The sequence below is a fragment of the Bombyx mori genome, chromosome 25, assembly GCF_030269925.1.
Source record: "Bombyx mori chromosome 25, ASM3026992v2".
Taxonomy (NCBI): domain Eukaryota; kingdom Metazoa; phylum Arthropoda; class Insecta; order Lepidoptera; family Bombycidae; genus Bombyx; species Bombyx mori.
The window spans coordinates 1485130-1509681 of record NC_085131.1 but is presented as its reverse complement, the minus strand read 5'-3'; the positions used below and the strand labels follow the sequence as shown (position 1 = coordinate 1509681).

Genomic DNA, 24552 nt, shown 5'->3' with positions numbered 1-24552 from the left:
GCTGACTCACAAGAGATCCTACCATCAATAATGATGCAAATTATAATTTTGAGGATTTGATTTTTATTACACGAACAGAAATATGAAAATTTCAAATTGAAGGTATTCAATCTAGATTATTACCTAGTATTTTGATATTAGAATTATCGTATTTATAGGAGAATCAAATTATTCATCTCCCTGTTTTTATTTTCTGAGGTGCACAACAGGACTCACAAGAGGTCCTACCACCAGTAAATCACCATCTTGTCTCATGGCGAATTTTGTACAGAACAATAGTATCGAATCTGGTATTAATTCTTTTATCTCTTTATCTTATTCGACGTCGAAAGGACAAGATTTATTTTCGCCGGACGTTCCACGTGTAGCGCGATCGTGTCTCCTGTCAGAGCTGTCAAACTTCACACTATCGGCTGTCAAACATGTCACAGATACACACCCGCTATCAGCTACTTGAAGATAGCACTTGTTATCGGCGAGATTGTCTGAGAAATGTACAAATTCCTTATCTAAGATTAGGCACGAGAACGCGAATTGAGTATTCGTAGATTTTTTTTTTAAGTCGCACTGGCGCCACCTGTCGTACGCTGATGGATAATAACTATAACAAGTTTCATCAAAATCGCGATTATTAATGCTTAAAGCACACAGAAATGCAAAGAAACATTCATTATTGCTCAACAAACTATACCTACATGATATCGGACTTTTTCAATTTAGATGTATCCTAATTGTTAGATTGATAGTTGACCACACTATTTTTATATAGCATATTGTAGTCTTAAGTATATTTCTTATATAAGAAAAAATAATATCCAACAAAAAAGGTTTGGTAACCCGCTGTAGTTTTTTTTTTTTTCAAATTAAATAAAACCAAGACTAGATGTTCTCAAGACAGCGTCCCGGAGTTAATTGAACCCATCCTTTGGTATTCGTGTCACTTACACATACTTTCTCTTTGTTACAGATGCGATGGGTGAGTACCGAAACATCTGCGACGGAGGATGGCGAGCCATAAATCAATGGGGTTGCCACTAAAAAAATTCGTGCATACAAAAATTTTCCAATCTTCATAAAACTCGAAAAATAATTACGTTCGCGCACAATAAGTCAATCGCTGGCAACACTAGGAGTCCGGGGAGGATTCGACGCGCGTCATAAACTTTGATTAGGTCATTAAAGAACGTTAATTTATAGACTTCGAACGGCTCTCGTGTGCTATAAAGACGAAACTGACCCTTAATTTCTACGTCATGCGCTCCTTTTTTGGATGTCGGTCATTGCTTGCCTTGTCGCCTTTCGTAGCTGCAGTGGGGCCGTGTAATCGAAAATAAGCCTATTAGTAATTAAATTTACGACGAAAAAGTGCAAAATTTCTGAACGAAAGGTCTGTTGACTGAATGACGTCATTAGCTCATAAAATAGCACCGATCGATGGACAATTTATTGTGAACAGATGCAATTAGCGAATCACGGTCTCCTCTAATTAGAGTTTTATGAATACTAATGAATACTAATGCTCTTTAATTAATTGAATGTGCGAAATAATCGTGGTTCGATATTCTGGGACAATGTCTAACAGAGGTGGAGTAGATTTAAAGCACTTAAAATATTAGCTGGTGCGTATCAGGTGGTCGCTCATTTGGCTCAACATGACGTCACAGTTCTTAAAGTTTCCGTGTCGATTTCGAAAGAAAAAGCATTCGGTTCAGTGTTGTGATTTAACGTTAAAAGACGCTTAGTTTTTTTTGTAATCAATTACCTTAGAAATTTGCTAATTTACCGATACAGCTTTTTACACAAAGCACGTAGACCGAAGAGTAAAACTGCCTGCTCCACATCCCCCGGGACAGATAGGGAAATTGTGAATTGAAAAACAAGCGAGACCGCGAAGCAAATGTAGCGAATAATCAACACGCGACAGTTAAACTGGTCACATCATTTTTACGTGCTAGTCGGACTCCCGCTAAACACGCAAAACACATCAGCTGACATGACAAAAACCTCGCCCGAGCTGTCAACAGTGTCAACAACAATTTTTCAACTAGGTAATACGAACGAAGCGCGCTCGCGTAACAAACAAGCTAGTATTTAACAGCAATATGGAGCGTGTGAATTGTGACAAACAAAATGATACCGATATACTTCACTAGACTATATCCACAGACTAGTTAAGGAAATAGGCCTGCATAAAGGCACAGATAAAAAAATTAAATCCTTTTATGATTTTATTATTCAATTTATTGAACGGTAAGTTATAAAGCTAATAATAATAATTGTTCGCGACGGACATAAATAAATGCAGCTTGATAGACATTGTTCGCGACGGACATTGATAGTTTAATAGATAAATAGTTAAAATAGAGAATAAATAGTTATAAATGTCCGTAAATAGATATTATGTGAAAAATAGCTGTGAAATAGATAGAGATAATGTAAATAGGAATAGTTAGGCATAGAAAATAAGATAATTTGCAATGTTATATTTTGTTTGTAAATAAAGATTGGTCCTCGTGGTCTTTAATTTGGCGTGGGAACGCAGGAGCGAGTCACAATACGGGCGAGCACTAATAGAGCGACCGGGCAAACAATAGGCGAGCGAGGCGGCCGAGAGAACAATAGACGCCCACCGTGCTCGGACTCATAATAGCGCTGGCCGAGTGCGTGTGGGCGACCATAAATAAGGGGCCTACCTCGCTGCAAATTCCCCGGGGTACCAGTGCGAGTGACGGACGTGTGAACTAAGGCTGTGCTGACTTGGATACTCTCCTCATCGCGAGTGTACAAAACTCTTGAAGTTCTGTGTAGGCGCGCTGTCAACGCTCCGAACAGAACAAATTCGGGACCCGGGACCAGGTAAGTCGAACGACACTTTATTTCTTAACATTTGTTAATTGCGGGTAGGTGTCGTTCATACCTGTTAAGCTGCGTACTCACTTTATTCTGAGAATAAAATTGAGTTACGTTAGCGCCGCTGAGTCTGGCCACCTGTGTCCGATCCCAGTCCTCCCCTACCCTTCGGGGCTAGGAAGGGCTGAATTCTAAACCCGAACTGGCAGTCGGATCAGTATAGGCTAGAGTACATGGGTGTAGGTGCCTTAGTTAGTTTAGTTTAGATTAGTGTAAATAATAGTTTTTAGTTAGTATAGTTACCACCATAGTTTCCACCCCCTTAGTCTCAGTTAAACCTAGTTTTGATAAATTAATAAATAAATAAAAATAAAAAAATCAATTAAATTAATTCATTTTAAATTAATAGTCTGCTCTCAGCTTTACAACAATCCCTTATCGCATCACTTGTTTTGCCACATCTATAGCCAATAGGAATCGTTGTTTTATTTTAAATTGAAATAACACACATTCCTTCTTCCAAATTACAGAATTCCTCCATTTCTACCCTCTTTCACTTTAATATTTTTAGATTTCAATACATTTAATTTTTTTACCTTAATTTAGCTACGTAATCCGACTGACGACTGCCCATAGATTGTAAGCTTACCTTTACGTTTTATGTTAGTAGTATTAAATTAAATTTTTAGTGACCGATTTAACCTGCCTGTTCGTCTTGTTTGTTCGTGAAAAAGCTGATGTTAATTTAACTAACACCAGTAATTTCCAAATTATTCTTTGTTTGTTTGTTTGTTTCTGGGTCGCATTGACTTGGTGAGTAAGTCGGTAGGGAGCAGCGGTATTGATCGCGCGACCGTGGGCTCGGGCTTGACATCGATCTCACTGATCTGGTGTTAGGTTCGTGGCTCCCGGTCGAAGCCGTGGTCAGCGGCTGCCTGCAGACAACCCGCTGACTCAATGCATGACTACGTATGTTCGTTGTCTGTTATCGTATTATTGTATGGTATTGTGCAGTTAGTTCTTTTACTTCTTTTATTACTTATTCTTTCCAAATTAGCAAGTTTATATAGTCCAATAGTTATATAAGTAGCATCAATAGACCGGAACCATATTTATATATAATATTATTTATAAGTATTTATTCAGTCAGTCTGAACCCCCGTAAGGGATTGTATCTTTATATATTTCTAATTCATTTGTAATTTAATAAGGCACTGATGCCTGGTGACCCTGCTGCTGCCCACTAGATAGCCAATATCATGTCGGGGGGGACATCTCCCCCCATTATCAGCACGCCCGGTCCGTCCCGCAAGGGACGCCAAGCGATGGCGGGAATTTTCGCCCATCGCTCCCAACCCACCGGCCCGGAAATGGACTCCGGAAAGGACGACCGGCCCAGGCCTTCGGTCGCGGCCCAGGGGACTCCGAGGATTCGTCCGGAGGAAACTTCGTCTCCCCCGTTGACGGATCGCTCTGGACCCCCTCGGCCGCGAAAGAAGGTCAGATCCGAGTCCGACCGAAGCATTCCCGAAGCCCAGGACAAACGACCCCGAATTGGACCCTCGTCCAAATCAATAAATGAAGCCGAAGAGGATGAGGACAGCGAGGAGACTTCCTACGAGACAACGGACTCAGAATATGAGTCCGATGTAACTCATTCTTCTCGCTCCTCTTCTTCCTCGAGTAAGGAGTCCCCCCCCACTCGCAAGCCCATTCCCAGACCGAGGATGTGTGTCGAGACGGCCGTGGCTGCAGCAGCTAAGCAGCTGCGTACGCCTCCTCGGTCTCCCTCTCCTCCAATCTCACCCATTCCAACAATCCCGCGCAGAGGTGCCCCCACTACAAGCTGCACAGTGGGCAACCTTGAATCAACAAGGTACATGGACCTCGAACATTCCAAACCTACGACCGGTGCACCCGAGTCCCCGACCCCTTCAACTTCATACGCTGCTATGGCAGCCAAGCAATTCGCTCCCACCAAAAATACTCAATGTAATCCCCCTGCTCCAGGTAAGTCCGGTAACAGCGTGGTCCCCCGCCGCCATCCCCCTATTATGGTCGAGGCGCTCCCCAATTGGTCCCGCCATATGGCGGCCTTAAGGGAGCGCTTGGGGAGGGCCCCATCTGTGCGTCCATATGGAACAGGGTTTCGATTTCTGCCTGCGTCGGGAGAAGAATATAGGGTTGTCCAGGCCTATCTCGTCGGGGTCTCCTCCACAGACAATGCCATTAAATGGTATTGTTACGCGTTGGAGGAGGAGATCCCGGCGAGGGTGGCTATTCGAGGACTGCCTGCCGACACCGACCCGACAGAAATCGTTAACTCCCTGACGGAGCTAGGGTTTCCGGCTCGCTACGCGCGGTGTATACGGGCCAAGAGAGGGCGGCCAGGTTGCGTCTTTTACGTAACCTTGGACCACCTCTCGAAAGATGACCTCGCCCGCTTGTACGCAGTTGAAGAACTGATGTACTTGCCGGGGGTGTCAGTTGAGGGATGGCGTTCGAGCCGAGGACCTGCGCAGTGTCATCGCTGCCAGGCCTTCGGACACGCCTCCAGCAACTGCCACCGAGCGGTCCGCTGCGTACGATGTGCGGGTGAGCACATCGTGGCGGACTGCCCGAGGCCAAGGGAGGGACCCTTCACCTGTGCCAACTGCGGGAGGGGCCATGCCGCTGTTGACAAGCGGTGTGTGGTCTACCGCAGGAGGGCACGGATGATGGGGGTCACTATTCCTCCCCCCGTACCGCCAGCGACGCGTGCCGTTCAAGCCCCTACCCCCGCTCCACGTATCGCTCCACTCCCATCTCGGAAGGGCAAGGGCAAGGGAAAGTCATCCCAAGCCCCTACTCTCCCTCCGGTTAACAGACAACCTGCCACTGTGGAGGCCAGCCCAACAGCGGCCACCCTAATGGCAGAGGCGAACCCACAGCGACAGGCTACAAAGCCGCGACCTGCCCCTCGTGTTAGCAACAAGGCAGTGTTTAATTTGCAACCTGCCCTAACCAAAACCCAAAAAAAAAATAAAAAGAAAAAAATAAAGGCCAAAGAAAGGAAAAAAAAGGAAATGGAAGAAGCAGCTGCCCTTAGGGAAGGCCAAGTTGCGCCAACGAATGAACCTCCGATAACGACTGAACCTCCATGCCCCATGGAGACAATAGACATCGACCCGTCCCAGAACGTAAATATCACTCTGGGCGACCCACAGCCCCCACTACCACCCCGCCCGCAGAGAGAGCGGCGCAGTGGTCGACAGGACACGCAGCCTGCCGGCTTCGCTGCCTGGCTCCTCTCCCTGTGGGAGAAACTGTCCGAGGTGATCTCCGGAGTAATCCGAGAGATCGCCTCGGGAGCCAGTCCCTTCGGGGCCTTGCTCGCGGGGTTCTACCGGATGATTGCGCAGCTCAATGGCTAGCCAGGAGCTGCGCATCATCTATTGGAACCCCGACGGGATAGGGTCCCGGAGGTCGGAGCTGATCCGACTCGCCCAGGAGTATGACCCGCAGGTTATCCTCCTGGGTGAGACCAAGCTCAAACCTCGACAAGATTTTAGGATGCCCAACTACTTCGTGTACCGACGGGACGAACTGACCTCCAACGGGCGCCCGTTCAGGGGCACTGCGGCGCTCGTCAGGAGGGACGTGGTGCACGAGGAGCTTGAGCTACTGACCTTCACCTCTACCAGAACGGTCGGGGTGAGGGTCCACGTACCGGGGGCCGAATTGCGGATTTATGCCGCGTATCGACCCCCGGGTCCTGATTTTGTCGAGGACGATATTAGACGGGCCTTGAACCATGATCGCCATCCGGCCTTGGTGGTCGGGGACCTCAATGCGAAACATGTCGCTTGGGGCTCCCGAATCATCACGGCGCCCGGAAGGCGATTGTACGAGGATGCCGAAAGGGGGGACTACTGCGTGGTCGGCCCCAACGAACCCACCCACGTTCCAACGTTGGCCCGGTACCAACCGGACGTCTTGGACGTGTGTGTTCACAAGGGGCTACGGTGCCCTCTAGCGATAGAGGCACTGTACGACCTGAGTACCCCTCACCTACCGATCTTGGTCACGGTGGGTTTGGGGCTCACTCGGGTCGCGACATCCCCTCTCAGGCCTAGGGTCGACTGGCAGTCCTTTACGGGACTGCTGGCCGACCAATCCTTGTTTCAAGACCCGTCTACCCCTGATGAGGTCGACACGGCGGCTTCCCGTCTCGTCGACACCATCAGGGGAGCCCTGGACCAAGCGACGACTCTGGTACCCAGCGGGGGGCCCAGAGCGGAACTCCCGGTGCACCTCAAGACGTTAATTCGTCGGAAGAGGGCACTGAGGAGGCTCTGGGCGACATCTAGGTGTCCCAGGATTAAGCGCGAGCTAAACCGACTTGAGGATGAGCTGGCGACTAAGATGCGGACTTACCGGGGTGACACCTGGGAGGGGAGACTGTCGGACGCGTCCGACGACCGTACGATGGCCCCCCTTCACCGCATCTGTCGCCGGCTCACGAACAAGCCTTTCCCCACTTGCCCCTTGGAGGACGAGAGGGGAAGACGGTGTTTTACACCGTTGGCTCGTGCTGAAGTCCTGGCCAACTCGCTGGAGCGGCAGTTCACTCCGAATGTCTCTGCACCCTCGATGGTTGCATTCCATCGGGAGGTGTCAGAGGGCGTAATCCAACTCCTCAAACCGGAATCGCCGGGAGTCGAGCTGGGAGGTGACGATCTAGTCACTCCCAGGGAGGTGCGCCTCCTCATCAAGCTGATGAAGAGGCGCAAAGCCCCCGGCGAGGACGGTATTCCCCCCCTCGCCCTACAAAATCTCCCTCCTTCAATCGTGTCAGCAATGACACGATTGTTTAATTCCATTCTCAGGGTAGGACACTTCCCTGGAACTTGGAAATTGGGCAAGATTATCGTCTTGCCCAAACCCGGCAAGGACAGGAGAAAGCCCTCCAGTTACCGACCGATTACCTTGCTGTCGCACGTGGGCAAGTTGTTCGAGCGGCTGCTCCTGAGGAGAATATCGCCGTATATTCTCCTCAGGCCGGAGCAATTCGGCTTTAGAAGCGGCCACTCGACGACTTTGCAACTGACCCGTGTCCTGCATCACTTGGCGGACCGGCGAAACTCGCGCCAATACACGGTCGCGGTCCTTCTCGATATCGAGAAGGCCTTCGACCGTGTGTGGCACGAGGGGCTGGTCCACAAGCTGCGGGACGCGGGCCTACCGCACGCTCACGTGCGACTGCTCGGGTCGTATCTGGAGGGCAGAACCTTCTTTGTCGCGGTCGAGGGCGCACGGTCTTCCGTGCGTCCCATTACGGCCGGGGTTCCCCAGGGTAGTGTCCTATCACCTATCCTATACGCCCTCTACACTAATGACATCCCCACACTGGAGGGTCACCTTCGGGCGTGGGAGGAGGACGTGAAGTTGGCCTTGTTCGCTGACGACTCGGCCTACTTCTCGTCCTCTCCGTTCCCCTCTGCAGCCATTATGAGGATGCAGAGGCTTTTGGATTTACTGCCCCAGTGGCTGGACCGTTGGAGAGTCGCGGTCAATGTGGGAAAGACCGCGGCCTTACTCTACGGTCCGGTCCGTATCAGAGTCGTCCCAAAGAAACTCAGCCTCCGAGGTGTGAATGTCGAGTTCAGGACCACGGTCCGGTATCTCGGATGCGACATCGACCGCTCCTTGAGCATGGTCGCGCACGTCAACCGAGTCATCGGTCAGACTCGCGCGGCCAGGTTCTTGTTGCGGCCGGTGCTTGCGTCCGGGCTTCCGACCAGGACCAAACTCGCCATTTACAAGACATACGTCCGTTCCCGCCTCACATACGCTGCTGAGGCCTGGTATCACCTGTTGTCGCCGTCCCAGCGATCTAGGTTGCAGGCCCAGCAGAGTCTTTCCCTCCGCATTATCGTCGGGGCCGGGCAGTACGTCAGAAATGACGTTATTGCCCGGGACCTAGGTGTGGAGTCGCTCGTGGAGTTTGTGACTAGGCTCGCCCGTAATATGTACGAGCGAGCCGAAAATGGGCCCCATGAGCATCTCCACAACATAGCCCCGCTGCACGCCAGACCACCGGATGGTACGGCGTTGCCGCGGGAGCTATTGGTACCCCCGACGATCATTCGGAGTTAAAGCTCCTCGCCGGCTGTGAGGCCGGGGAGGACCTATGAGCGCCCCTCTCGGAGCTGAGTTTCATCAGCCTCTAGTCCCACGCCTCTTGCCCGTTTGGCGGGTCTCCCGTATGGGGACCGCGGCTGCACCCCGTAGGTGCAGCCTCATTTCCATTAGGGGCTTTGACCCTACCCCCCACCCCCTTTTGGGATGGGGTGTTCATACCCGCTACAGTCCTCCCTCCCATCAAAATTGTAACAATGGGGAGAGGAGGGGGAGGACTCTAGCGAGGAGTGCGGCTTGCTCTCTCCCCCATGCTAGGTTAGATTAGGTTATGTTAGGTTAAGTTAGATTAGGTTTAGGTTTAGGTGTGACGGCGCGCGCTGCCCCGGCACTCCACGGAGTGCAGGAACGGCGCGCTGCTGTCACTTAGATGTAAGTTAGGTTAAGTTAGGTTTACTTTAGCTTAAGTTAGGTTAATATTAAATTGTAAAAAAAAAAAAAAAAAAAACCATGGTGGAGAGAAGCGGCCGCCCCCTGCTGACGACGAAGAAGATAGAAGAGAAGGAAGAAAGAAGAAAAAGCGATCCCACCCAACATCACAACTCCAAGCCTGCTTCACTCAGTCCTGCAGCGCACCACCCCTGCCTCGATAGGCGGGGAGTTATATGCCCGGGCAAAGGGGTTTCCCCGAGGCCCGCTCCGTGCCCCCGCAAGGGGGTACGACGACCCCGACTACTGCAAATTCAGTTCGAGACAGCGAGCCGACGAGTCAAGACCTCTCAGAAGAAGAGGAGAGAGCCGTCGCACAAGAAGAGACTCGCTCCTACGCCCTGCGCCGGTCAAGCCACGAGGACCGTGTGAACGCCATACTTGAAGCCTTCGTTATTTTCCTCGAACCAATCCCAGCACCCGTTCCGCGACAGCCACTGCGGCAATACTCGAGCCACCACGTTTGCCACGAGTAAGAAGTCTAAAAATCACACGTGGTGGCCGAAACCTGAGCGGTGGCCGTCCGGAATATTGGTCCTTCGAGAGCCGGATTCATTTGAGGAAGATCGAAGAAAATTGAAGATTGAAGATTGAAGAAATGGTGCTCACACGGTCCGAGAAGATGAGGTCGTCACGCCTTGACCGGCCCGGCAACGAAGCTGTCTCGGGCTCAACATCACAAGACGCACAGCAACGAGCTGTGTCGGCCGCGCCGCGTTCGGGAGTGACGCAGGGACCGCCACCGATGGCGGCAACCTCCTCCCAGTCAACCGCGCCGCGTTCGGGAGTGACGCAGGGACCGCCACCGATGGCGGCACCCTCCTCCCAAGTGGAAAAGTGTCCGGGAGTGCCGCGGGGCTCACAAGCGATGCCCCCCTCCCGCCAAATATTGCCTACGCAATACTCGCCGGCGTCGCCAACGGGACCGAACAGCGGGGTCTGTCGTCGAGTGGTCAGACCCCCCAGCACCGCGACACCGGCAACAACTTCAGGCGACGCAGCAACGGAGAGCGTCGTATCCGCGAGCCAGAACAGAAAAGAGTCAGCGCTCACGGCCAATCCAATTGTACACGGGTCCCACATCACGGACGCCGCTGCCAAAATCTCGACGACAGAAGAAGGCTCCACACTCCGCGACGGGATGGCGCCACCAGTTCGAGGATCTTCGAGAAAGTCGAGTCAACAGTCACAACGGCTGTTGCTTATGGCGCGCCTCAAAGAAGAGCATCTTCGCGCCAAGGAAAAACAAGCCCGACTCCAAGCAGAGCTCGCCGCCGCCCGCATCTCAACGTTAGAAGCCGAAGCGCTCGTTGAAGAGGAGGAAGATGCGCGCACAACACTCACGGAGGACGAGAACGAGCAAACACAGCGCGTCGATACATGGCTCAGTCAGCAACGATCGATCGCGCTACAGGGAGTCGAAGAAAGAGTAATGCAGTCAACACACGGATCACCAGCCACCATCGAGCAACCGCAACTGGAACTTCCCGCACCAATAGAACAGCTGAAGCTACCGGCCCCTGCCGCGGCACCGATTGCCGTACCTGTCGCACCGAAGAGCGACATCGCCGAACTAGCAGCTGCCATCGCGACGGCCGCCCGCCAAGCCAGGCCCGGACCATCGCATCGGTACTACGGGGAGCTTCCAGTGTACAGTGGATCGCACCAAGAATGGCTCTCCTTCAAGGTCGCCTACGCCGAATCAGCGGACAGCTTCAGCGCCGCAGAGAATACTGCGAGACTTCGGCGTACGTTGAGAGGAAGAGCAAGAGAAGCGGTCGAAAACTTGTTGCTGCATTACACCGAGCCCGCCGAGATCATGCGGACTCTAGAATCGCGCTTCGGACGTCCAGAAGCAATCGCCGCAACGGAGCTGGAACGACTGCGCGCGCTGCCACGCTGCACGGACACACCGAGGGACATCTGCGTATTCGCGAATGAGGTGAACAACGTCGTCGCCGCTCTGAGGGCCCTCGACCGCGTACATTACATGTACAACCCGGAGCTCACTAACATCACATCGGAGAAGCTGCCGTCCACTCTACGCCACCGCTGGTTCGAATTCTCAGCGACTCAACCGGCGGGAGAACCGGACCTCGTCAAGCTGTCGCGCTTCCTGCAACGCGAGGCGGACCTGTGCAGCCCATACGCACAGCCGGAGCCAGAGACGAGAGTGGAGAACACCAGCGGCCGGCGGAAGATGTTGAACACGCCTCAGAGGACGCACACCACGCCAGCGAAGGAAGAAAGGAAATGCGCAGCATGTCAGAAGCCGGGGCACATCCCACAAGATTGTCCCGAATTCAAGAGAGCAGCCGTCAGCGAGCGCTGGGATACGGCGAAGCGCGAAAATTTGTGTTTCCGGTGCCTACGGTTCCGGTCCCGGGGACACGTGTGTAAAAAGAAGAAGTGCGGCGTCGACAGCTGTGAACGCACGCACCACGAGCTGTTGCATAAGAAACCAGCATGGCAGAAGCCGAAAGAAAAAGAAGAGGCGGTCACCTCGACGTGGGCCGCAAGAAGTGCGACAGCCTACCTGAAGATGGCGCCAATTACCGTTATCGGACCGGCGGGAGAAGCAGATACATGGGCCCTGCTGGACGACGGGTCGACGATCTCGCTGATTGACGAAGACTTCGCGAGACGAGTGGGCGCCAAAGGACCGATCGAACCCCTCTTCATCACTGCCATCGGAGACAACAAGATAGACGCAACACGCTCACGACGCGTCCCGCTGAAGCTATGCGGACGCACGGGGGAACCGCAAGAACTGAACCTACGGACAGTCAACGGCTTAAAATTAACACCACAGCGACTGAACATCGAAGTCCTCGCGTCGTGCCACCACCTCACCGACCTCCGCCATCACTTCAAAACGAGCTACGCCTCGCCGAAGATACTGATCGGCCAAGACAACTGGCACCTGCTGGTGACGGAGGAGATGCGGACGGGACGACGCGATCAACCAGTGGCGTCTCGTACTCCGCTCGGGTGGGTTGTGCACGGAGCACGCCCGGGAGGCAAGAGACAGCGCGTCAGCTTCGTGGGACACGCGACGACGGTCGACACGAACATGGACGAAGCCCTCAAACAGTACTTCGCGATCGAGGGACTCACCGTCGCCGCCAAGACACCGAAGAATGACCCAGACGAGCGCGCGCTGAAGATCCTGCGAGAGACCACTCAACAGCAACCCGACGGCCGCTACGAGACCGCACTGCTGTGGCGTGAGGAGGGCCTGAAGATGCCCAACAATTTTGAAGCCGCACTGAATCGCCTGACGTCCGTAGAGAAGAAACTGGAGAAGGATCCAAATTTAAAAGAGCGCTACAAGCAACGAACAAACGCGCTGGTAGCGAAAGAATACGCCGAAGTAACTCCGTCGACGGGTACGAAGAAGCGAACCCGGTACTTGCCACACTTCGACGTAACACATCCAATGAAGCAGGAGAAGATTCGCATCGTGCACGACGCCGCTGCGAAAACTAGAGGGAAGAAGCCCGAACGACTTCCTGCTCACCGACCCGGACCTGCTGCAGTCGCTGCCCGGAGTGATGATACGCTTCAGGCAGCACGCCATCGCCGTCGCCGCGGACATCGCGGAGATGATTATACAGATAGGCGTCCGAAGCGAGGACCGCGACGCGCTCCGGTACTTGTGGAGGGAGGACCCTTCACAAGAGCCCATAGAATACCGGATGAGGTCTATCGTCTTCGGCGCGAGAAGCTGACCTGCAACCACCATCTGCGTGAAGAACCGACTGCAGTACCCGGACGCCGCCGACCTCAAACTCCACACGTACGTGGACACGAACAAGTACGCCCACGACGCCGCGTTGTACTGGCGCGTGGAGACGCCCGACGGGGAGATGAGGACCTCCCTAGCCAAAGACCGAGTCGCAACCGTGAAGCTAACATCGATACCGCGTCTCGAGCTACAAACCGACGTGATGGGAAGCCGCATAGCCGCGGCCGTCACGGGGGAACACGACAGAAAACCAGACGCGAGAGTGTTCTGGACAGACAGCGCCACCGTATTGACCTGGCTGCGAACGGGGTCGAGGTCGTATCGACCGTTCGTCGCTCACCGCATTGCAGCGATAGAAGAGAACAGCACTGTGGAGGAATGGCGCTGGGTCCCCACGAAGGAAAATGTCGCCGACGACGCCACTAGAGAGCTACCCGTCGGCTTTGAAAGAAACCACCGCTGGTTCATAGGCCCGGAATACCTAAGACGGCATCCGGATGATTGGCCCGTACAACGGACTGCAAGAAGGGCAGAAGATACGGGCGAAGAGAAGTGCGCAACGCTCGCCGTGAGCAGAGAGAGCCTCGGCGAAGCGATCCCGGACCCAAGACGCTTCTCCAAGTGGGAGAAGTACCTGCGTGCAACGGGGCGAATACTACAATTCGTCAGCCTATGCCGCAGAAGTCGCGAGCGCACTCATTACAAGAGGACCAGACGGAACCCGCGTTCGGACCCGACGTGGGAGAAGAATAGAAAGAAGACGACTTCGAAGACCCCGCTGAACACACCGCGGACGCCAGAGCAAGCAATCATTCAATGGAAAACTTTAGACGCCGACACGCTTCGACGCGCCGAGACGCTCATTTGGCGACAGAGCCAGCGGGCGGCCTTCGAGGAAGAGATTTTGACGCTCCAGCGAGGGAAACAAATATCCCCAGCGAGCCGACTGCGAAACTTGTCCGTAACTTACGCGGACGGGATATTGAAAATAAACGGACGCATCGGCAACATAGAGGGAGCTGACGTCATCACCTCGCCTCTCGTGCTAGACGGATCCCGACGCGAAACGAGATTGATGATAGACTTCATCCATAGAAAGATGCACCACGCCGGAACCGAAGCTACGATCGCCGAGTGCCGACAGTCGTACTGGGTCTTACGCCTACGCCCAGTGACACGGAGCGTAATCCACAACTGTCTTCCGTGTCGTATCCGCAAGGACACTCCACCGCGTCCAGCCACAGGCGACCACCCACCGAGCAGACTGGCACACCATCGGCGACCATTTACATACGTGGGCCTCGATTACTTCGGGCCCTATCAAGTTACCACCGGCAGAAGCACCCAGAAGCACTACGTGGCCATCTTCACATGTCTCACTACGCGTGCGGTACATTTAGAACCGGCAGCGAGCCTCAGCACTGACTCAGCGGTGATGGCACTCCGGCGCATGATCGCGCGCCGGGGAGCTCCGACGGAAATATGGAGCGACAACGGCACCAACTTACGGGGTGCCGACAAGGAGCTGCGCCAAGCTTTGGACAAGGCGACCGAGCACGAAGCGAGCTTAAGACTTATCCAGTGGCGCTTCATCCCACCGGGCGCGCCTTTCATGGGCGGCGCCTGGGAAAGAATGGTACGGGCAGTAAAGACCGCGCTCTCGGCCACGGAGCAGCCGAGGCACCCGACGCCCGAAATATTTCACACTCTGCTAGCGGAGGCAGAGTTCACAGTGAACAGCCGACCTCTCACCCATGTATCGGTGAGCGCCGACGATCCCGACCCTCTAACACCGAACCACTTCCTGCTGGGAGGCCCGGCGCGAGTCCCCGTGCCGGGCAAATTTGACGACGCCGACCTCATAGGGCGCGCACACTGGCGCGCAGCACAACGTCTGGCAGATGTGTTCTGGAGTCCCTGGCTCCGGGAGTACCTGCCCGACCTGCAGAACCGGCGGGAGCCCCACAGCCGCGGGCCCGCCCTGAAGATAGGCGACGTCGTGATAATAGCAGACGGAACGCTCCCACGGAACACCTGGCCACGAGGGATCATCCAGGAGGTTTACCCGGGGGCCGACGGCATCACACGAGTGGTCGACGTGCGCACCGCCGGCGGTATCCTGCGACGCCCGGCAAAGAAGATTATCGTGCTGCCCACGATGCCCGCCGCTCACCAAGGAGGATGCAGCGACGTGAACGACGCTGCACGGCGGGAGGATGTTCGCGACGGACATAAATAAATGCAGCTTGATAGACATTGTTCGCGACGGACATTGATAGTTTAATAGATAAATAGTTAAAATAGAGAATAAATAGTTATAAATGTCCGTAAATAGATATTATGTGAAAAATAGCTGTGAAATAGATAGAGATAATGTAAATAGGAATAGTTAGGCATAGAAAATAAGATAATTTGCAATGTTATATTTTGTTTGTAAATAAAGATTGGTCCTCGTGGTCTTTAATTTGGCGTGGGAACGCAGGAGCGAGTCACAATACGGGCGAGCACTAATAGAGCGACCGGGCAAACAATAGGCGAGCGAGGCGGCCGAGAGAACAATAGACGCCCACCGTGCTCGGACTCATAATAGCGCTGGCCGAGTGCGTGTGGGCGACCATAAATAAGGGGCCTACCTCGCTGCAAATTCAGTTCGAGACAGCGAGCCGACGAGTCAAGACCTCTCAGAAGAAGAGGAGAGAGCCGTCGCACAAGAAGAGACTCGCTCCTACGCCCTGCGCCGGTCAAGCCACGAGGACCGTGTGAACGCCATACTTGAAGCCTTCGTTATTTTCCTCGAACCAATCCCAGCACCCGTTCCGCGACAGCCACTGCGGCAATACTCGAGCCACCACGTTTGCCACGAGTAAGAAGTCTAAAAATCACACGTGGTGGCCGAAACCTGAGCGGTGGCCGTCCGGAATAATAATCGTATATTTGAATTTCTTATTACAGAGTACACAGACTTATTTGACTGACAGTACATTTCGAAGTTTGACAGTCGGCTCAAGACCCCGCAATCTTTGATACCTTGGCATTAGCATACAGCAGAGCGAAAAAAAAAGCGAACGACCGGAAACAGTTTTAATTGTTCGATAAACGAAATCTCTCGCGTTCGAATCCAAAATATAATTTCGAACAGGAATCAATCGCGGGCAGCCATTTTTGTATTTATCATACTTACACACCTACATACAGCTGGCGATGTGCTGAAATTGAAATGTTCCGTCTCTTTCTAACGGCCTCGTAGCGAACGAGAGGCGTTTAGTGGTTTTTATTCTTTGTTTCAAAACGTGTTGTCCGTCCGTGTGTTCGGTATCTACAATATTAATTACTGAACGAATGAGCTTTGTTTCGTTCCGTAGATCGTGATCTGCATATTTCTCATTATTATTTTGGGTTCCGTTTCGGATTATAATCTTATTATTTGTGAAGTAGTCCTTATGGTTCAGCAGTAACGGCCTTGCCTCAGGGTTTGATTTCTTGCTCCAGTTAGATAGACTATGTCGCGGCCGTACACACAATTCATTGTATTTTTACCAGCCCATTGAATTTCACGCCTGATCTTCTCAGCGGGTCGCGATTCCAATCCGGTAGCACTGCTGTTTCTACGGCAGATGCTTAGCAAAGTCTCCTATGCTAGGTCCGGAGGGCTAGCCTATACGTTTGATGAAGACTCATAGAATAACTCTTTGAGGTGACTAGCAATAAAAAGAATAATTTGCTCAGTCGAGATCCATGTATTAACTTACACAAAGTTACTTTTTAATTTTTTTGCTGTCTTACACTTATATTCCCTGCAAATACTATTGGTGCAATGAAAAATTTACATCAAAACCACGTACTTCAGGTATTTTTTTTATACCCTGGCAATACGCACTAATATAGTTGCCATTAAAGAGAACGAGACGGAACCCAAAACCGAAAATGATTAATGTACCCACAAAATATAGATTACAAACGTACAGACAGAACTACTGATCACAATCTATACTTGTACAATTGTTAGTAGTTAATTCCTTTGATAATTATTGTGAAAACTCGTGGGCGGTTTAGATTTATGTCAGACAATCTTAATGTAACATAAATATAGGTTGTATATTATAAAAGTGCCTATATTTTCAATGGTCTGTCACTCTGTCATGCTTTGAAATAATTAAAAAGAGTTTTTCTACGCTGTCTATTGGACTGTCAAAATATTGAGGCATTCAATATTTCATAGATATAATGTCACAAAAAAACCCACTTTCCTTGAGTTTTAAACCTCATTGTATTAGATTAACTCTTATTGTACAGTCGAAATAAACGTAATGGAGGTATCTACTCTAGCGGGTAAGGTTACGCGTTCCGGTAACCGGTTAATAAAGGATGTGACGTCACAATGTAATCAAATCAAAACAAAAGTGTCTATGAAAATCCTCAAGTTCCATTAATATAAAATATAGCAAAAATGAAAATATACGTCATTTATCATCTCAAAAAACGTGCCGATACACAAATTTCGGAACGTTCAAGATGGCGACCTTCGAGAATCGCGCTGATCGTGATTTACGCGCCATAACCGCAGCTGAGGTCGACGACCGCCCGAATTTCGCTCCGAAATGCACTCACCAAGTAATTTATTTGTTCCCATCTATTATTTTGTACACTCGCAAGGTCCTAAACACAGCTGACATTAATATATCATTTTACGCGACGTCCGCCGCGTGTTTCTGTCTCTGTCGTTCGATCGTTTGTCGCGTACATGTGACGGAGACGGCGCTATAGGGGCAGAATAGTTGCGTTTTCACTTTTTATAGTAGCAATATATTTGATCAGCTGATCGGGATGACGTTTACAGCTCGTGTTGTAGTGTTTTTCATAATTTATGTGGCCGGTGGGCTCCGACTGGTGTTGCCTAGGTCGCGATCGTTGCGAGATGCCAGTGACGTAGGGATGTACCCACGATAGTGTTGTCAAGTGAACCGACACTGATCCGATTTAAAAGCCTGTCACGTATTCATTAGCATCTAAATCATTTTAAGTCGAGACTGACAGTTTTGTAGATAAATAAATTACGTAGATTAGGAACGAGAAATTAAAATTTTTAACACCCAATAAAACACTAAATGAAGTGCTCAATTTTGTGAGCGGCTTAATTAGTGCGTATTAAAATGCCACCGAAATAAAACGTTATTTACGAGCGAACGAAACCGCGAAAAAGCACTAGCGAACGATAAATATCTAATAACAAATAATCCGGCGCGGTGTCTGTGCGGAGTCGATAAATTAAACGAACGCGGTTTCCGAAAATAAGCATTTATTTATAAAAGTACTATAATTATTTAATACTTAACGGCCTCGTAAATTTGATTTAATAACGTGCTATTCGTCATGCGCTATTTTGTTATGACACTTTAAGCTATTTAGTTAGATTTTAGCTGTAACAAAATAGCACAAATGAGTCGTCTATTATCAAAGGTGGCAATCTGTGCATTTGGACAAAAAAAAAATTATTGATATGTCAATACAGATTGATTTTTATATAATCGTCTCCTTCAAAGAATACGGTTCAAAACCTGCATTAAATAAAGGTTAATAGTTAACCTGTTATTTATCTAAGATGTCGTTCCGAAGAGTTTTGTGACTGCTAATGGAATACAAAGTCAATAATCCGTTTTTCTGATTTACCAATCATTGTCCAAAAGTCAGATTGCCGGCTTTGATAATAGTCGACTCAATTAACGTAAATGCAATTAAAAATCAAATAGCGTGAGGTTGCAGAACTATAAAGGCTCCTATAGCTTCAAGCTTCTATAGCTCCTATAGCTTCAAACGGCCGTCTGGTGTAGTGGTAAGTGACATGGTCACTACACAAGGGGGTCGCGGGTTCAATTCCCGCCAAGGGAAGATATTTGTATGATAAATATAGATGTCTTTTCCAGGGTTATGGATATATGTTAAATATATGTATGTGTATATTAAGAATCTTACATTTATTTCCGTTATCTGGTACCTGTAACACAAGTTCTTTACGAACTTATCACGGGACCAGTTAACGTGGCGTGATTGTTAATAAATATTTATATTTATTTATATTTAAGCTTTGTTTAAAAGTTTGGAGGCTAAAGATACTCAGAGCCTAGATCGTTATTAATAAAAAGCAGTTTAAGCTTATTAATTCGTTATTTGTTCAATGTTTTGTTTCTGTTATAACTTACGTCATAAGTAAAGACATTTGAAGGTAGGTCGAAATAACCGGTACTACAAGAATAATTTCTACTAATGTACGTACCCGAATTTCAGTCTATATTTTCTGTTCATTATACGCGTTTTATTTGATTTGATGTTAGCAATAATAATGTCTGCTGTATACATATTATGAAGACTAAAATAAACAAAGCGTTTTTGATTCAAAATGAGACAAATATTCGCTCATTTCTATCAATCCGCCTCGCCTATTTTTACTAATGGTAGGACTTCTTGTGAGTCTGCACGGGTAGGTATCACCGCCCCGCCTATTTCTGCCGTGAAGCAGTAATGCGTTTCGGTTTGAAGGGTGGGGCAGCCGTTGTAACTATACTGAGACCTTAGGACTTATATCTCAAGGTGTGTGGCGCAATTACGTTGTAGATGTTTATGGGCTCCAGTAACCATTTAACACCAGGTGGGCTGTGAGCTCGTCCACACATCTAAGTAATAAAAAAAAACATTATTTACTGCTATAGCCGGTTAGATAAGTTCACGGCATGTTTGTTTATAAGCGGTCCTCCCGGAGATTATAGGCATAATAAATTGTAGATTGTGAATGAGCGCGTAATTGCTTTTTTTTCTCCTATTCCCTGGTAGGCTAAGAGGGTATTCCAACTACGCCCGGACGGTTAGGTGAGCTCACGGGCTCAACTTGCGAGAATTTTCTAAAACTAGTCCTAGCAACGGGCAGTGCTTCGCAGAATCTACCACCGGATCGGAATCGCGACCCACTGAGAAGATCCGGCGAGAAACTCAGTGGGTTCGAAGGTCGGGGTATCAGCGCGCACGACCACAGGTCACATAAAAAGGCGATAGAACTTGTACAATGACGGTACGTGTGTATTAAGTACGTGAAGTCGTCGTGGCCTAAGCGATAAGACGTCCGGTGCATTCGTGTTGAGCGATGCACCGGTGTTAGAATCTCAGGTGGGTACCAATTTTTCTAATGAAATACGTACTCAACAAATGTTCACGATTGACTTCCACGGTGAAGGAATAACATCGTGTATTAAAAATCAAACCCGCAAAATTATAATTTGCGTAATTACTGGTGGTAGGACCTCTTGGGAGTCCGCACGGATAGGTACCACTACCCCGCTTATTTCTGCCGTGAAGCAGTAATGCGTTTCGGTGTGAAGGGTGGGGCAGCCGTTGTAACTATACTGAGACCCTTAGAACTTATATCTCAAGGTGGGTGGCGCATTTACGTTGTAGATGTCTATGGGCTCCAGTAACCACTTAACATCAGGTGGACTGTGAGCTCGTCCACACATCTAAGCAATAAAAAAAATTGCAGTACATTGCGGGTCGCACGCGGTTCGTTGTAAATAAATATTTTTGGAAGCGATCGATTTCCGAAATCCATTCTGTTCCCTCGCGCTGTCGCCGCGGCCGCGCGTCGGCTCACTGTGGATAACACTCGCCTATACTTTTACTTTTTAACCCAACTCTAAAACAACGGAGAGAGAATTTAGGGACATTATCTTCTCACTAATGCTTATTTTACTTAACGTTTTAATGTTAAGCTAAATAAAAAATGTGTACTTTAAGATTTACTTAATTTTATTAATTGGCCAATGTTAGCCAATGTTAGGTTAGAGGAACTCACGGCTCACTTGATGGTAAGCAAGATGGAAGCTTGCCGTGTGTATTAGTATAACGGGTCTTATATGTTTCATACATAAGCATCAAACCCGGACGCGTGGTCTAGTGCGATGCAGAAATAAGCTGGATGGTTGGCACAAGCAAGAGTAAGTACATATCTCTATGTACTTACTCTATGTACTTGCTCTCCCACAGAAAAAACGTCGAGCGCCATCTGTAATATAATTAGGATATATAGTACATCATGATCACACTAGATGGCGTTGGTCCTATATTGGAATTTTAATAAAAATCGTTTTGAAAATTTAATTACATTAACATTACATTTATAACATCAAATAAATATAAATTATACGACTGGGTTAGTACACGACACTCCGAGAGGGCGGCGTATAGAAAATATTTCCCACGAGCCTGAAGTATTGCTTTATAATCGAAATAGAAAATCTATATATTAATACGTGAAGCAAAAACTTTGTATACCTTTTTACGAAAATTGCGCGGACGGAGGAGTATGAAATTTTTCACACTTATAGAGAATATAGAGAAGAAGTGCACAATGCTAATTTTTTTTTTAAATAATGCGTAAAAGGTACATTAAATCAATAAAGAAAACATTACACACACTACATACTATGTATTTGACGCACACACGCATGCACACTATTTATTGTCAAACTTTTGTTCTTGACGTCTGTGGTCAAATTGAGAATAGATTAAATATTGTTTGTCTTTATTAATATTTTTTATAGTGCAGCCTTGGCAAAATTTGTGATTATAGAAGTATAAAATACAATCATAATAGTGTACAAACTTACAATTCTAATTAATTAAAGTCGAATTTCGACTACTGCGGGACCTCTAGTCACTATAAATATTATAATTTACGGCGATCACTAAACATAAAGAAATTGTAAGTGCCTCGGAACTATTATATGATTACGTGTAAATAAACAATATTACTAGACGTTTAATAACAAAACTATATTTATGACTGTGACGCGACACGCTTGTTGTATTGAAGCAAGAAGATGCGGCAGACAGCGGCTTGGCTCTGACCCTGTCATTGTTGACGTCCATAAGCAACAGGGAGCAAGCACTAATCGGCCGTTGATAGTTGGTCTAGAGTGGAACAAAAAAATCACCAGTGCCATCTTGTATCTTTTTCTTAACCCGCATTAAAGGATTATATAAACTTGTCAGAGGAGAGTACTTAACCTAAAGGCCAGGGAACCAGTGCCAGGACTCAAATTTAATCCTGTGTGCCACAGCTACTAGTATCCATGCTCATAGATGCTCATACACCGCATTTAGTGTACCGCCGCCCACGTGACGGCGGAAACGCTTTTATCATTGACAATTATAATAGCTGATGTGAATAATTTACTGGTGGTAGGACGTCTTGTGGGTCCGCACGGGTAGGTACCACCATCCTGCCTATTTCTGCCGTGAAACCGTAATGCGTTTCGGTTTGAAAGGCGGGGCAGCCGTTGTACTGTTAGAAGTGAGACCTTAGAACTCATGTCTCAAGGTGGCTGGTGGCATTTACGTTGTAGATGTCTATGCGCACTGGTAACCACTTAACACCCGATGGGCAGCGAGTTCGTCCATCCATCTAAGCAATAAAAAAAAAAGCTGAATATCCTGAACTATTTTCAACGCGATTTTATTAGCTTTGTTGTATGTAAGTTTGTATGTTACGGAATCTTTGAATATCATTTTCACTAAGTTCAAAATGTCAGAGCGATTTGAAAATTTATAGCCGCATCAAGGACTGATGATGATACAATAATTTTATAATTTCCCCCTTTAAGTATGTAAAGATATGATGAAGTTCAGATTTATTGGTAGTTCGTTTTGGTATTTAAGTGTTTTTTTTTTAATTTAGCGTTTAATGGCAAAACTATTCTTCTAATAGCAATTCTATTTTGTTAACGTTATTTATTAATAACTAGCTGACCCGGAAGACTTCGTAGTGCCTCAATCGATAAATAAAAGACCTTAACTTTTGGGGGACACATTAAAGGAAAAACACAATTGTTATTGCTATTTAATTCCGAGCATTTTCATATTTATCTACCTTTTAAACCTTCTCTGGACTTCCACGAATAATTCAAGACCAAAATTAGCCAAATCGGTCCAGCCGTTCTCGAGTTTTAGCGAGACTAACGAACAGTAATTCATTTTTATATATGTATATAGATGGTAAAGAGACGCTTAAATACCATTGCGTCTTTTTAAAATTTGTCGTTTAATAGCCAAACTATTCTTCTAATAGTAATTCTATTTCGTTATTTATTAATAACATGCTTTTCGTGTTCTCGTAATAACGATAGTGCTATCCACACTAGCGGCAGGCATTAGCGCGTATCGCACTGGCATCATTAATCTACGTGACAGTTGAAAATTTACTTACAGAGGGTCCCTCCGCACTCCGCCCTGCGCCCTCGCACTGTTGCAAGTTTTTGAGGGATGCCTGAACACGTTTTAGTTCTGTTTAGTTTCGAAGTTGCTTTATTACACAAGTTCTCGGGATATTTTTGGATGGAGTTTAAACTGTTTTTGTTTAGGATTAATTGTGAATTTTTTTTTAACGGCCATATTATTTGATTCCGTTATCTGTTTAAATTATTAATGCTTTTTCAGCTTCTGAGCTTGTTATCGCTTTATGATTCAGCGTTTATATTTATATTTCGATCACGCTTGTAGAATGAAGAATAAACAAATCAAAACTAGGAAGCTAGAACACATAACACGTGTTATTTATTAGTTGGTAAACTATTAATAATCGATATACGAGTACCAGGGCAGCAGGACAGGCGAGGAGTTTCGACATTGTTCGGAGCACGAAGACGTCCCGCTGCGCCTGCCACTCGCAGCCGATCGTTCAAAAGCAATACACGAGCCTAATTACTTTCCTCCGCTATGTTATGCTTGCCTGGTAATTTCGGTGATGTAATTGGTAGCATTTATGTGTTACAGAGAATAATAAATAAATACTATTTTTAACTAATATTGAGAAAGTTAATTAATTATTATTGTAAAATAGACAATCTTGGCCTAGCGTGGTATGGACATGTGATGCGTAGAGAGAAGATGCTTATGACTAGGAGATGTATGGAAAAGGTAGTGCAAGGTAGAGGGGGAAGAGGTCGACCGAAGAAGACATGGATGGAGTGTGTGAATGACGATATGAGAGAGAGAGGAGTATGTGTTGAGATGACGGCTGACAGAGGAGAATGGAATAGAAAAGTCCCTGTGCCGACCCCACCTATTGGGGTTAGGTGGAGAAAAAGAAGAAGAAGTCAATCTTGGCTTAGCGATGCTAGCCTGTTTAAAGATCACGGCAGCCGGCAGTAAAAACCCATGTTTTTTTTTTCTTTAATGCGCCTAACGTGGCTTAAAGTATATTCATTTAGATCACTACTAGAATATAAATTCTCTGTTCTTTAAATCAGGCCCAGCAGCCACTAAACATGTGTGTGTTCTCTTTCGTGTCCAAGAACCGAATT

General features: G+C 48.2%; 1 protein-coding gene and 1 non-coding gene across 2 annotated transcripts in view; both read left to right on the top strand.

Moving 5' to 3' along the window:
• LOC101737806 (homeobox protein homothorax-like) overlaps positions 1-24552 on the top strand; it is a gene marked incomplete at its 5' end in the record, with an annotated part of 369054 nt that overhangs the window by 177974 nt on the left and 166528 nt on the right. The window contains 1 exon segment of the mRNA NM_001309564.1: positions 968-976. Coding sequence (NP_001296493.1) covers positions 968-976 — 9 coding nt within the window.
• On the top strand, positions 20726-20846 carry Mir3215 (microRNA mir-3215). The gene has a single exon (NR_107499.1). It is a non-coding gene; the product is annotated as a microRNA mir-3215 (primary transcript).